This window comes from Hemiscyllium ocellatum, chromosome 28 (genome assembly GCF_020745735.1).
Source record: "Hemiscyllium ocellatum isolate sHemOce1 chromosome 28, sHemOce1.pat.X.cur, whole genome shotgun sequence".
Classification (NCBI taxonomy): Eukaryota; Metazoa; Chordata; class Chondrichthyes; order Orectolobiformes; family Hemiscylliidae; genus Hemiscyllium; species Hemiscyllium ocellatum.
The window spans coordinates 19,031,417-19,044,691 of NC_083428.1; the positions used below are offsets into that span (position 1 = coordinate 19,031,417).

General features: G+C 40.5%; 1 protein-coding gene across 5 annotated transcripts in view; it reads right to left on the reverse strand.

Moving 5' to 3' along the window:
• Positions 1–2,786: 2,786 nt before the first annotated feature.
• LOC132829173 (phospholipid hydroperoxide glutathione peroxidase-like) overlaps positions 2,787–13,275 on the reverse strand; it is a 38,124-nt gene continuing 27,635 nt past the window's right edge. For 4 of the 5 annotated variants that reach the window (XM_060846519.1, XM_060846520.1, XM_060846522.1 and 1 more), the window contains exons 5-9: positions 12,765–12,916; positions 12,408–12,432; positions 8,928–8,987; positions 7,067–7,132; positions 2,787–3,106 (exon numbers count right to left, since the gene is read on the reverse strand). In XM_060846519.1, the coding sequence (XP_060702502.1) occupies positions 3,074–3,106; positions 7,067–7,132; positions 8,928–8,987; positions 12,408–12,432; positions 12,765–12,916 (336 nt within the window). In that variant the 3' untranslated portion in view covers positions 2,787–3,073. The remainder of the gene's footprint in view (positions 3,107–7,066; positions 7,133–8,927; positions 8,988–12,407; positions 12,433–12,764; positions 12,917–13,275) is intronic. The other variant, XM_060846523.1, reaches the window with a different exon arrangement.

The window sequence follows — 13,275 nt, forward strand, 5'->3', positions numbered from 1 at the left end:
AATCTGTTCCATTCTAGCATTCATTGGGCCTTGGTTAGTCATGCAGGGAAACCTGCAACTTCATTCCAGGGTATGTTGAGGTTATTCAGGGCAATTTTGCACAATGTGTCTGGGGTATAGGCCATGGTTAGTGGGGGGAGTCCATTCATAAACTAGTGGGTTTTTTAGGGTCCATCCATGTTTCATTGAGGCAGCTCAAGTCTAGTGATTGGCTGGCTCATATTCACCACACAAGAGACAAATTTTGTTTTTTATAAATTGTAATGCAAATTGAACTGCTTTAATGAAAGTGCTATGAGTTTTGCAACTTAAACTCTCCACTGATGTATATTGTTGAGCTGGCATAATACAACATTGCTTTGTGAAGCAATGAGGGGGGAAAGAATTTGAGACCAAGAGAAACAAAGAATCTTTAGAGTTAAAACTATTCTGCCTGACAACAGGTCTGATGGAGCCGCTGAATAATACGAAAGTTGTAACTATTTGTGCAGCAAAGGAGAAACCCTCCACACAGCCTGCAAAGATCATCCATTTCCCTATGAAAACAGACCAAACAAAAGTTTTTCTAATTTGATGGTTGTGCATCATTCTACAAATATCAGTGTGATGTTATGGTCAAAATGAAAAATTAGTGAGAAAATTCAATCTTCCAAATTTTGTTTACCCACTTATTAAAATTGTTATAATAGATACTGGTTTTGTGTTACTGATGAAACCTGGTGTAAATTTTGACCCAAAGTAACAGCCAGGAAAATAGTGCAGTAATTGAAATTTTATTTTTTGTGATAGTCTGTGGAAGATTAGATCATCATCATTTAACTGGTAAGTGCACAGTCATGACGAGCAGGGGCAATGATCAATGAAGTAGACCACAAGTTGAATAATCAGGTAGGATCTGCTAGAGCCATCTTGAAGTTGGGGTTCAAGGCAGTTCGTGGTCAGTTTGGTCTTGATATGGGAAGGGAACCTGGCCATGTAAGGGCACAGACACTTTAATAAATCAAGCTCCAGGGATAAAAGGGAAACATTACTTGTAACAAAAAAGGGCCTCAGCTGAAATGAGAAGGACTGACCAATGAGGAAAAACTGGTTAAGGATACCATGGGATCATAGGAGGAACCTGCAAGTAGCAGTGAACTATTTCAAAAGCTCATCCTATTAGTATAAAAGCCAACTATACAATAAGCTGACAATATCAAAGAAACAGGATTGAAAGTGGGAGAAGTAAGAATTTATTATTTGTAAGAGGACAGAGTTGCAGGCTGAAAAAATGTTGAAAAATACAGTTACTCCAGTGATCCTATTTTCTAACCAACCTGTTCAGATCTAATTAATCCCATGCCTTTACAATAGGTGGGAATTAAACCCAGCTCTCCTCATTCAGAAGTTGAGATGTTACAACTGGCATCACAAGAGCCCCCTACTCAAGTAATCAGCAGTGATGAATTTAGCTGCCTTTAATTCCCACTTTATCAGCACGTCACCATAGTTCATCCCATTTAAGGGAGCATGCAGTCTTCAGAAGGAATAGTTGAGGTCTCTAGAGACCAGTGGATACCTGTTATCTGCCTGATATTTAAAATGTTGAGTTCAATTTGAGTATTTTCTGTTACCATAGTCTTTTTTAATATCCATTTTCTAACAGACCTCAGATCTAAATTACACACCTCTACAAAAGTTGTGCCATTAGAACTTTCAGCCTTCAAAATTGGATTTAAGTACCTCAATCAAATTATGACAAATCTCATTAAGTATTAAGTGAGAGAAAGTATCAATGTGACTTAGGTGATATCTTGTAATTTCTACAGTCAACAAGAGACCATGGAGCAAGGCAGATTCACTGGACACCTCATCTTCCAAAGTTTGTGAGAAGATTTGTAGCTCGGGTGCTCATTGTTGTGGTTCTGTTCACCAGGCTGGGAATTTGTGTTGCAGACATTTCGTCCCCTGTCTGGGTGACATCCTCAGTGCTTGGGAAGCTTCCTGTGAAGTGCTTCGGTGATGTTTCCTCTGGCATTTATAGTGATTTATATCTGCCGCTTCTGGTTGTCAGTTCCAGCTGTCCGCTGCAATGGCCGGTATATTGGGTCCAGGTCAATGTGCATATTAATTGAATCTGTGGATGAATGCTACGCCTCTAGGAATGCCCTGGCTGTTCTCTGTTTGGCTTGTCCTATAATAGTAGTGTTGTCCCAGTCAAATTCATGTTGCTTGACATCTGAGTGTGTGGCTACTAAGGATAGCTGGTCATGTCATTTCGTGGCTAGTTGGTGTTCATGGATGTGGATCATTGGCTGTCTTCCTGTTTGTCCTATATAGTGTTTTGTGCAGTCCTTGCATGGAATTTTGTACACTACATTGGTTTTGCTCATGTACCTGGCAAAACTGGCTGCCTGGGTATAAAAGCTAAAACAATTTTAAACATAGTCACCTCACAGAAGAGACTGACACCTTCTCCTACCCCAACTCAAGCTCAATAGGTTTGAGTTGAAAGTAACTTCAAAATTCACCAAGGTTACAAGGAAATTTGTATCTGACTGATTAGCAAGTGCTGCAGTAACAAATGGAGAGATTTACAGTTGCAGGAAAAGTAAAGCACATTTCAGGGTCTCAGTTATGGAGATGTAGGACACACTTTTTTTTTTAAAATAGTCAATAGTGTGGTGCTGGAAAAGCACAAATCAGGCAGCATCAGAGGAGCAGGAAAAATTGATGTCTCGGGCAAAAGCCCTTCATTTCACCTGTACCATTTTTATAGTCAAATCATTAAGCATTCAACCCAAAACTAGTGTGATAATGTTTTTAATTGCCATAAAACAAGAAAGTCAACAAAACAGTCTAAAGTTACTATTTAGTATTAATTATTACAGACAAGTTATTGAAACACATTATTGCCGAGAAACTCAATTTTGATATATACATCAGAATTTCCACCAGGTATGCAAGTCACATTTATCAGATCCACTTTTCCACATCAGGTGGTTTAAGAGCAGACCATCATTAGCTGGACCGAAAAGCTGATATAAATTCAGTAGATTGAGTTACATTTCCACGAGCTGCTTGTATTGGTCAATTATAGGTACTTCAGGAGATCCTTTTCAATCACCTGTTTGAAATAAAGACAATAAAACAAATTTCAGATGGATGGCCTCATGAATGTTTGCTAAGTTCCAGGACTGACCGATGCATTCAACCTTCATGTTTACAATTGCAAAATAATGTGTACCAGCTTTGTTTGACTGACCTCTATTGTAATAAAAACTGTTCAAATGGCAGTTGTTTGCTTTGACTGGAGGACTACTGGTTCTCTTATTGAACTACTATTCGATTGTCAATTTACAAAAAAAAAGTACATCCAAAGAATGAGGGCTATTTCTTATTTGGTCAGGTTTCAGAGCATTTAAAACACCTGTCAATGTTAATATGAATCATACAGTACAGAAAAAAGCCTTTTGGCCCATCAACTGTACTGCCAATATAGTTCACTGCTTCTGTACAGTGGAGACTGGAGGGGGTCAGTTAGCTGAATGGCTGGTTTTAAAGATACATCAGTGTATTCAATCCATGCATTGACTTAAGTTACCGTGAAGGACTCCTCCTCAACCTCTCCCATTACTGGAGGTGGGAGAGGACAGATGGATCACTTAAAATGTGAATGCAGCCTTGTGATTAGTTAGGACTGTGGTGACTAGATACTGGAAGAGTGGGTATGGTAGATGCTCATGAAAAGGAGGATTACAGGGCTCAACTAGGAGTTGAACTGAGCTGAAATCCAAATCTCCTCAGCCACCTGCCTGCCTTAGGGGAGCAAGTGACCAGGCAAGTGGGCTCACACGGATGTTGGGAAATGAGAGAACAAGAGGCCAGCCCTGGATGTCAGGTAGCAAGAAGGGGAGGCAGACTAAATAAATGAAAATGGAAAAAGTAGAAACAGATCAAGTTGTTAGATGAAGAAAGGGCTGTTGATGTCAATACATGGACTTTAGTAAGGTGTTTGAGAAGGTTCCCCATCGTAGACCAATGGAGAAAGTGAAGTCGCATGGTGTGCAGGGTGTTCTAGCTAGGTAGATAAAGGACTGTCTCCTGGTGCTCAACCTGTCGTAGTTGAAAGGAGTTTCTCGAAATGGAGAAAGGTGACCAGTGGTGTTCCACAGGGGTCAGTATTGGGGCCACTGTTGCTTGGAATATATGCATATGATCTAGAAGAGGGCACTGTTGGTATGATCAGCAAGTTTGCAGATGACAAGATTGGTGGAGTAACAAAGCATAAGGGACTGTCAGACTACAGGAGGATATAGACAGACTGGAGAGTTGGGTGGAAAAAGTGGCAGACGGCTTTCAATCCAGACAAATATGAGGTGATGCATTTAGGCAAGTCTAATTATACAGCAAATTACACAATGAATGGAAGAGCCTTGGGGAAAAAGTTGATGGGTAGAGAGATGAGAGTGCAGGTGCATTGTACTCTGAAGTTGCTGCACAGGTGGATAGAGTGGTCAAGAAGGTATATAGTATGCTTGCCTTCATTGGACAAGGTATTGAGTATAAGAGCTGGCAAGTCATGTTAACATTGTACAAGACATTGGTTCAGCCACATTTAGGATACTGTGTACAGTTCTGCTCGCCACATTACCAAAAGGATGTGGACACTTTGGAGAGGGTGCAGAGAAGGTTTACGAGGATGTTGCCTGGTACGGAAGGTGCTAGCTATGAAGAGAGGTTGAGTAGGTTAGGTTTATTTTCATTATAGAAAAGGAGATCAAGGGGAGACCTGATTGAGGTTTACAAAATCATGAAGGGTATAGACAGGGTGGGTAGAGACAAGCTTTTTCCCAGGGTGAAGGATTCAATAACCAGAGGTCATGCTTTCAAGGTGAGGGTTGGAAAGTTTAAGGGGGATACACGCAGCAAGTACTTCACACAGAGGGTGGTGGACATTTGGAACGCATTGCCAGCAGAGGTGGTAAAGGCAGGCACAGTACATTCATTTAAGATGTGTCTGGACAGATGTATGAGTAGGTGGGGAGCAGAGAGACACAAATGCTTAGGAATTGACCAACCGGTTTAAACTGGATCTGCTCAGGTTTGGAGGGCCGAAGGGCTTGCTCCTGGGCTGTAGATTTTCTTTGTATCTCATGTCCTGGAGAGGACATGGATGAAAATAAAAAGAAATTCGAAAGGGAGCGTTAAGAATGCATTAAATTAAAAGCCAAATGCCTTCAGAGAAGGTCCTATGCTGTTAAGTTTTATGTAAGACAAAAAGGTGCATTACTAACTGATTTATGCTGTAGATAAGGTACAAGTGATGTTTATATCTTGTGCGATGTTTCTATTACTTTGTGTTTAAGACAAATCAACCAGTATATTCCTGGTCCTACTGGTGCCAGTTAAAGTTTGCTGTAATTGGTAATTCTTCCTTTACATGGGCATCCTGTATGCTCAGTATGTTGATAACTAACCATTTATTGGATGGAATGTTACTGTAGCACTAAAGTTTCTCACACTTCGTTTTTTTTTTAAAAACCCCCTCTGGATTTGTGGGAAGTGAATTTTAAAAAAATAAGTTTGTATATTAGTTACTTGCAAGTGACTTGTGTGTCACCTATATAAAATATTCACTTTATTGGTGCATATAGTTAGTGGAGGAGATCATGTAGCTCTGTTGACTGATTTTCAATGCTGAGTGCCACCAAAAAAACATTCATTTCCCATACCAGCTAAGGTTACCATGAAAGTCTTGTCTTCTTAACCTGAAACTACAGGAATTAAGGGTTTTTTAAAATTTGTTTAACTGACTCAACGCAAACTTCATTTTTATAACAGGAACTAATTATGGGACACAAGAATAGCAACAATTGTAACAGTTATAAATCAGTAATCTAACTCCTTCATATATCTTTGACAGTTTGCAGGAAGAACCATACCTATTTAAGTTACTTTGCACATTTCCAGAATCCATAGCACTTTCATCCAAGTTTCAGGTCACTAGTTATTTTGATCAATAGTAAAATGGGATAACTAATTCTGATTTTAAAATAAGTCTTGATTTCTATGTACAGTCTAGTAGTTACTTTCCCAGGGCACTTTACACTTAAAAGCTTATAAAGTGCAGTCACTGATAGGCAAACATAACCAATTTCACACAGTTTGGCAGAAAATGTTAACTAGGGCATTTTTGAGACCTCTATTCTGTGGTGGCAGATTTTTTGCTTTGAAAAAAAAAACAAATTAAGCACAGGGGTGGGATATTGGAACATCTTTCTAGGGAGTGGTCATCAGGGGTAAGGGGCATGATTAGAGTAAACAGCTGCACAGTTTCCTCACACACACACACAGTAGGGAGGTTCAAAATTAGAGGGCATAAATTTAAAAAAGGAGAGGGGGAGAAAGATTAGAGGGATCTGGAGGGGCAATCTTTTCCACACAGGGTGGAAAGTGTATGGAATGAGCTGTCAGAGGCGTTGGAGAAGGTTGGCACAATTACGAAGCATCTAGATGGATACATGAGTAGGAAGGGTTTAGAAGGAAATAGGACAAATGATGGCAAATGGAACTAGATCAGTTTAGGATATCTGCTCAGCATGAACAAGTTGGACTGAAGGGCCTGTTTCCATGCTGTATAAGTGACTCAGCTAAAAACCTACAAAAAGGGCTTGCATGAATTGCATCAACTTCAGCTCCTCTCAAAAATTAGAATGAAGGAAGGGTAACTTGAAGAATATTATCCATCAATATGGAGATTAGTAAATATTCCCTGTATGAATAGGGAAGCAACTATATGCCACTGTAAACATTCCTATCCTTGATGTTGGAAGACAAAACCCAGGGGCAACGGCAATATTTAGAGCTAGTGTACAGGATCAAATGAAGTAGTGGTGAAACTTTAAAAAGTTAGAATGATACATTTTCTAATAGTGGCTATGGTTCAACTGCAAAATGTCTAGATACAAACTCAAGCTGCAAGTATTATTACAGTGAGAACGTCAAAATTCCATTAGATTTCAAGCCAAGTACCATTTTCCATTACCTGATTTTCATGGTCTTTTTTCCTCTCCTTTCTACTTACTTGGTTTTGTGTCTCTGCCAATGCTCTTGTTGCCTGGCCTGCTGGTCTCTTTTGACCCTCACTGCACTGAAGTTCAAAAAAGAAAAAAGAACTTTCCTACAAGATACAAGGCCAAAACTATGACAACTTCTAAAGTCTCTCTTCTGGGAAGTGACGTGAAGCTTCAAACGCAGGAGCTACTCCACAAGAAAACACCACACAAAAAAAAGTTAGTTTACTGCTAAACCAAGAACCAGAGGAACCAACTGCAAAGTAATGTCCTCAACATCTTTTACAGCAAAGAAATATGATGCACCAGCAATAAAGAAAATATTTTTACACCAGCTATGTTTACTTGCTGAATAATTCTGGTGTAACTCAATCCCACATTATCTTTGCTTCTGTTGTTATGTATAAAACACAGGAATTCACCAAAAACTATTGAATATCACCATGTCATACTTTGATTGTTATTTGAAAGTACTGAATGGGGTTAAAGCCAGGAGATAAAATGAAAATAAGGAAACTTATCATCCATTATCTCTTGATGGTTCAGTCTGCAATTTAATATGTGGCAAACCCACATAAACGGAGAGATACTCCTGTCTAAATTTTATGTGCTATTGACTATTCAGGGGACAGGAGGTGGTGCCACAATTAGCAGGCAAGAACAGAATTTCACTGATCTCAAAACACTTCCGGCTGGGATGTGGCAGAAGGATTGGAGCTGGATCAGTTACGTTGTTCAGCCAAATAGCCTTCTAATCAGTCCACTAATCTGCTACAGAGATGACCATTTATTACCAAGATGTGTCAAACCAGATCAACTAAGAGACATGTTTTCTAGAAAGTATGGGCAGCACATTAAATACAGGAAGAGCTCATTCTCAACAGCTGGATTACAACTTATAGGTTGAATTGCACAAATTTCACACAATACAGAAGTGAGTCATTCAGATAATCTGGTCTGCACTCACTCCCCAAATAATCTCAATAGCATTCTGCCTAATCCAATACTTTGGACATTAAACATGCCTCCACTGCACTCTCACCATGTGCGGTATAAGGTGCCGTGGTTCCTTAGTTAGGAATATAGTGTCTCCCCAGCTATTTACAGGTAAACAATCCAGCTCCGAACTGCCAGCACTGCACTCTGGGCTTAATGTAGTCTGGGTGGTTAGTGATAGAAATAGTGATGCCAGTGGGGGAAATCAAATATGTCCAGGCACCTGTTAATGGCATCCTACCACCCAACAACAACCAGCCCTGCCAGGTAAGCATTTGGGGTCAGCTTGGGCACACTGGATTTAACCTGGCCTAAAGTTAAGTATGTTAATAAAAAGAAACCAAGAGCAAAGCAAGAGGATGAGGGGAGATATTTCACTTCCAAACAAATGTAGCCATCAATATGGCAGCAGGTTAAAGGAAACGTTAGCTGCTATAACTCACTTACTGGATTGAATTGTTCACAGTAATCTATCAAAATGTTCTCTGCTTTACCCAAGAGTAAAATTTACCTTTTCAGAGACAATTTGAAATATTGTGGGTTTAAAACAGTGGATGAGCATCAAAACCCAGTGCACTTTTATTTCTCATGGGAGGAAGAGAAGAGAAAGGTTACTGAAAAAAGGATGCTGCAACACAAGTTTGGGACTGTGTTTATATCAGCGATGACTAGATGGTCTAATTCTGCTCCTGCCTTATGGTCACAATGATGATTTTAGAAATTAGGCAGGCATAAGCAAGAGGGACACATGCTGTGCACATTTGGTTTGGTTACTGTTTCAGTTCCAGTTGGGCACCAATTTGGTCTAATTGTTTCCAATTTGAGGAGGTAACTGTTCACAAGGTTGGTTTAAATTAAAACAAAAAAGTAACTTACCACAGGGTCATCCATGGGGGAATATCTCTTGACAACTTGACCTTCACGGTCAATCAAAAACTAGAAGAGATGAAATATAAAGTTGCCACTTGGATCATATGCAGAGTCCAAAGTCTTCCCACAAGCCACTCATCAGCAACATTCAGAAACATGTCAATATGCACCCATGAAATTCAATTCTACCTTACTGCAACATCTCCTCAACCCACCACCTCCAAGAGATCAGACATTTGGCATGAGCAGGTTATATCTCCAGTTATCTATTGAAAAGGCTGAAGATATTATCTGCAGTTCTGCATATTCCCTTAACCTAGTGGGTAGAGGTTGAGGGCTGAAAAAATGTGTTGCTGGAAAAGCACAGGTCAGGCAGCAACCAAGGAGCAGGCGAATCGATGTTTCGGGCATGAGCCCTTCATCAGGAATAAAGCCCTGAAGAAGGGCTCATGCCCGAAACGTCGATTCTCCTGTTCATTGGATGCTGCCTGACCTGCTATGCTTTTCCAGCAACACATTTTTCAGCTCTGATCTCCAGCATCCACAGTCCTCACTTTCTCCAGGTAGAGGTTGAAGCAAACATTTGGCATCATGTCATTCTTGACACAGGCAGTGCTCTTTCAAACACATTGCCTATTCCAGCCTTGGTGATCAATTTCTGATAGGACTGATCTCCACGTGTCTCAGCTTCAGACTTCTTTCTCCATGCTCACGTTCGCCCTAGACTTTCAACCCTCTAAAAAGTAGAGGCACTTTTTTAAAAACTGCTTCTGTGTTCCACTTCCTCCATCATCTCTGTTGGCTGATGTCAACTCCCAAGTTTCTTAAAAAGGATGAACATTTTAACTGTTTCCATAATCTGGTCACTATCTCTTAATCACCTCCACCCTTACAACTCTTGGAGATTTTTTACCCAGTTAATCCTGTCTTAAGATTGTTCCACCATTGGTAGCTGTGATTTCACTCCATAGTCCAAGTTCCTGAAGAGACCTACTTTTTTGTTTTAAAAAAAAACAAAAAGTTGTCACCATCTGACCCAATATCACATTGTGATAGAACATCAAGTATTACAGCTCACAGGCCCGGACCACAAAGCACCAACCTGTGGAACCAATCTGAAGCCCATCTACCCTACACTATTCCATTTTCATCCAATGACCATTTAAATGCCCGTAAAATTGGCAAGTCTCCTAATGTTGCAGGCAGTACGTTCCACGACCCTCCTGAGTAAAGAAACTACCTCTGACATCTGTCCTATATCTGTCACCCCTCAACTTAAAGCTAATGTCCCCTCATGCTGGCCATCACCAGAGGAAAAAAGGGTCTTGCTGTCCACCCTAACTAGCCCTCTGATCATCTTGTATGTCTCAATTAAGTCACGTCTCAATCTTCTAACAAAAACAGCCTCAAATCCCTCAGCCTTTCCTCATAAGGCCTTTTCTCCATATCAGGCAACATCCTAGTAAATCTCCTCTGCACCCTTTCCAAAACTTCCACATCCTTCCCGAATGTGGTGACCAGAACTGTACGCAATAGTCCAAGTGCAGCCACACCAGAGTTTTGTACAGCTGCAACATGACCTCGTAGCTCCAAAACTTTTATTAGTAGAGGGAGTGAGTTAACATACCATATGCCTTCTTAACAATTCTATCAACCTGGGTAGCAACTTTCAGAGATCTATGTACATGGACACATATCTCTCTGCTCATCTATACTACCATGAATCTTCCCATCAGCCCAGTACTCTATTCCTGTTGCTCCTTCCAAAATGAATCACCTCACACTTTTCTGCATTTAACTCCATTTGCCACCACTGGAACTACATTTTAGGTTCCCATCCCCTGCAGAAGTGGTTTAAACCCTCCCAGGATATTGGTAGCCCTCTGGTTCAGGTGTAGACCATCCTGTTTGTAGAGCCCCAATTATCCAAAACCCTCTCTCCTGCACCATCCCTGTAGCCATGTGTTCAATTCCTCTCTCTCCCTATTCCTCACCTCACTAGCATGTGGCATGGGCAACAAACCAGAGATAACAACTATTTGTTCTAGCACTAAGCTTCCACCCTAGCTCCCTGAATTTCTGCCTAAAATCCCCATCCCATTTTCTACGTATGTCGTTAGTAGATATGTGGACAATTACTTGGGGCTGCTTCCCCACCCCCCCAAAGATCCCAAATACATAATCAGAGACATCACAAACCCTGGAACCTGGGAGGCAACACACCAACCATGAGTCTCTCTTGTTCCCACAGAACCTCCTATCTGTCCCCTGAACTATGGAGTCCCCAATAACTAAATTTGCTCATCTTCCCTCTGAGCAAGAGGGACAGACTCTGTGCCAGAGATGTGTACCCTATGGCTTACCGCTGATTAAAGTCATCCCCTCCCCACTAACCGTATCCAAAACCGTATATTGGTTTTTGAGGGGACCAGCCACCAGGGTTCCCTGCCAGTTCCCTTTCTGTCCTCAGTAATCCATCTGCTTTTTTTCTTGTACTGGAGGTGATGGTCATACTTATTTTCTGAACAAGCGTCAGGGACATGTTAAAAACACTTAGAAATGCTTCAAACGCGAGAGAAAAAACAAGAGCTCAGGAAGTGGCAGATTAGTTTAGATAAATGTGAGGTGCTGCATTTTGGAAAGGCAAATCAGGGCAGGACTTATACACTTAATGGTAAGGTCCTAGGGAGTGTTGCTGAACAAAGACCTTGGAGTGCAGGTTCATTGTTCTTGAAAGTGGAGTTGCAGGTAGATAGGATAATGAAGGCGGCGTTTGGTATGCTTTCCTTTATTGGTTAGAGTATGGTGTACAGGAGTTGGGAGGTCATGGTGCAGCTGTACAGAACACTGGTTAGGCCACTGTTGAAATATTGCATGCAATTGTGGTCTCCCTCTTACCAGAAGGATGTTGTGAAACTTGAAAGGGTTCAGAAAAGATTTGCAAGGATGTTGCCAGGGTTGGAGGATTGGAGCTATAGGGAGAGGCTAAAAAGGCTGGAGCTGTTTCCCCTAGAGCAGAGGCTGATGGGTGATCTTATAGAGGTTCATGAAATTATGAGAGGCATGGACAGGGTGAATAGACATTGCTTTTTTCTTGGGTTTGGGAATTCGGACCTAGGAGGGCACAGGTTGAGGGGGAGGGGGAAAAAAAAACAAAATTTTTTTTAAAAAAGGGACCTAAGTAGCAACTTTTTCTACACAGGATGGTGTATGTATGGATCAAGCAGCAGAGGATGAGGTGGAGACTGGTACAATTACAACATTTAAAAAGGCATCTGGATAGATATGTGATAAGGAAGGGCTTCGAGAGATACACGCCAAGTGCTGGCAAATGGGACTAGATCAGGTTAGGATATCTGGTCGGCATGGACGAGTTGGACCAAAAGGTCTGTTTCCATGCTGTACATCTCGATGACTCTGGATTTTTATTACATGCCCTTTATAGAAAATATACATGCTCAATACTAGAGTAAGTAGCTTCCATACCTTTGTGAAGTTCCACTTAATGGCACTGTAAAAACAAAATGCAAGTGTTAAATTGTTTTGGGAGAGACCCCTTACTCATTTTAATATTAGTGCTAACTCCACATTAAAGAGATTTAGAGAATTTGTTCAAACCTCAGCTGCTTTATTTTTAAAAAAAAAGCGAATTGGATGTGCACCTATAAAGAGAGACTTAGCACTTAGAATTAAGGATTTCTTAATTATAATTGTGCAAGATATCACTGTTTTGGGCTGAAGTAGTGTTGAGAGATGCCTTTGATACACAGCTGAAAGAAAGGATTCTATTTAATAGAAACAATATGAATTCTTGGTTTAGCAAAATATTAGATATAAACATACTTTCCAAGGAGTCCTTTCCCTTTTGGCTGCTCCTTCATCCATTTCCACAAAGGGTGGGCGTTATCCCCATTGACATCAATTTTGTTGGACATGCCAAACTTTACATTGTATGTATTTGCAAATGCTTTTATTTGTTTCTCATCTCCAGGTTCCTGAAACAAATGACAATATTAAAATATTTTAGTCTGTACTTTTAAATTCTGATTTCATTAGTGTCCAAAACTCAATTAATTACAATTCCAAATGATCAAAAGCTTTAGGTATCCATCCAGAAAGTGTTGGGAATGCAACTTTAGTAGATAATGCACCAGTACCTGGATGGATAATTTTGCAACATTAATAAATCATTAAAATCAAAAAGGCAGTCAGAATTGTTAAATAGTTCATTCAGTTTGAAGTAGGTTCAAATCAGAAATCATAAGACCACAAGAGAAAGCAGCAGAATTAAGCCGGACAGCCCAGAGTCTACTCTGCCTGATATGTTCTCATTCTCCGGTCTTCTCCCTGTAAC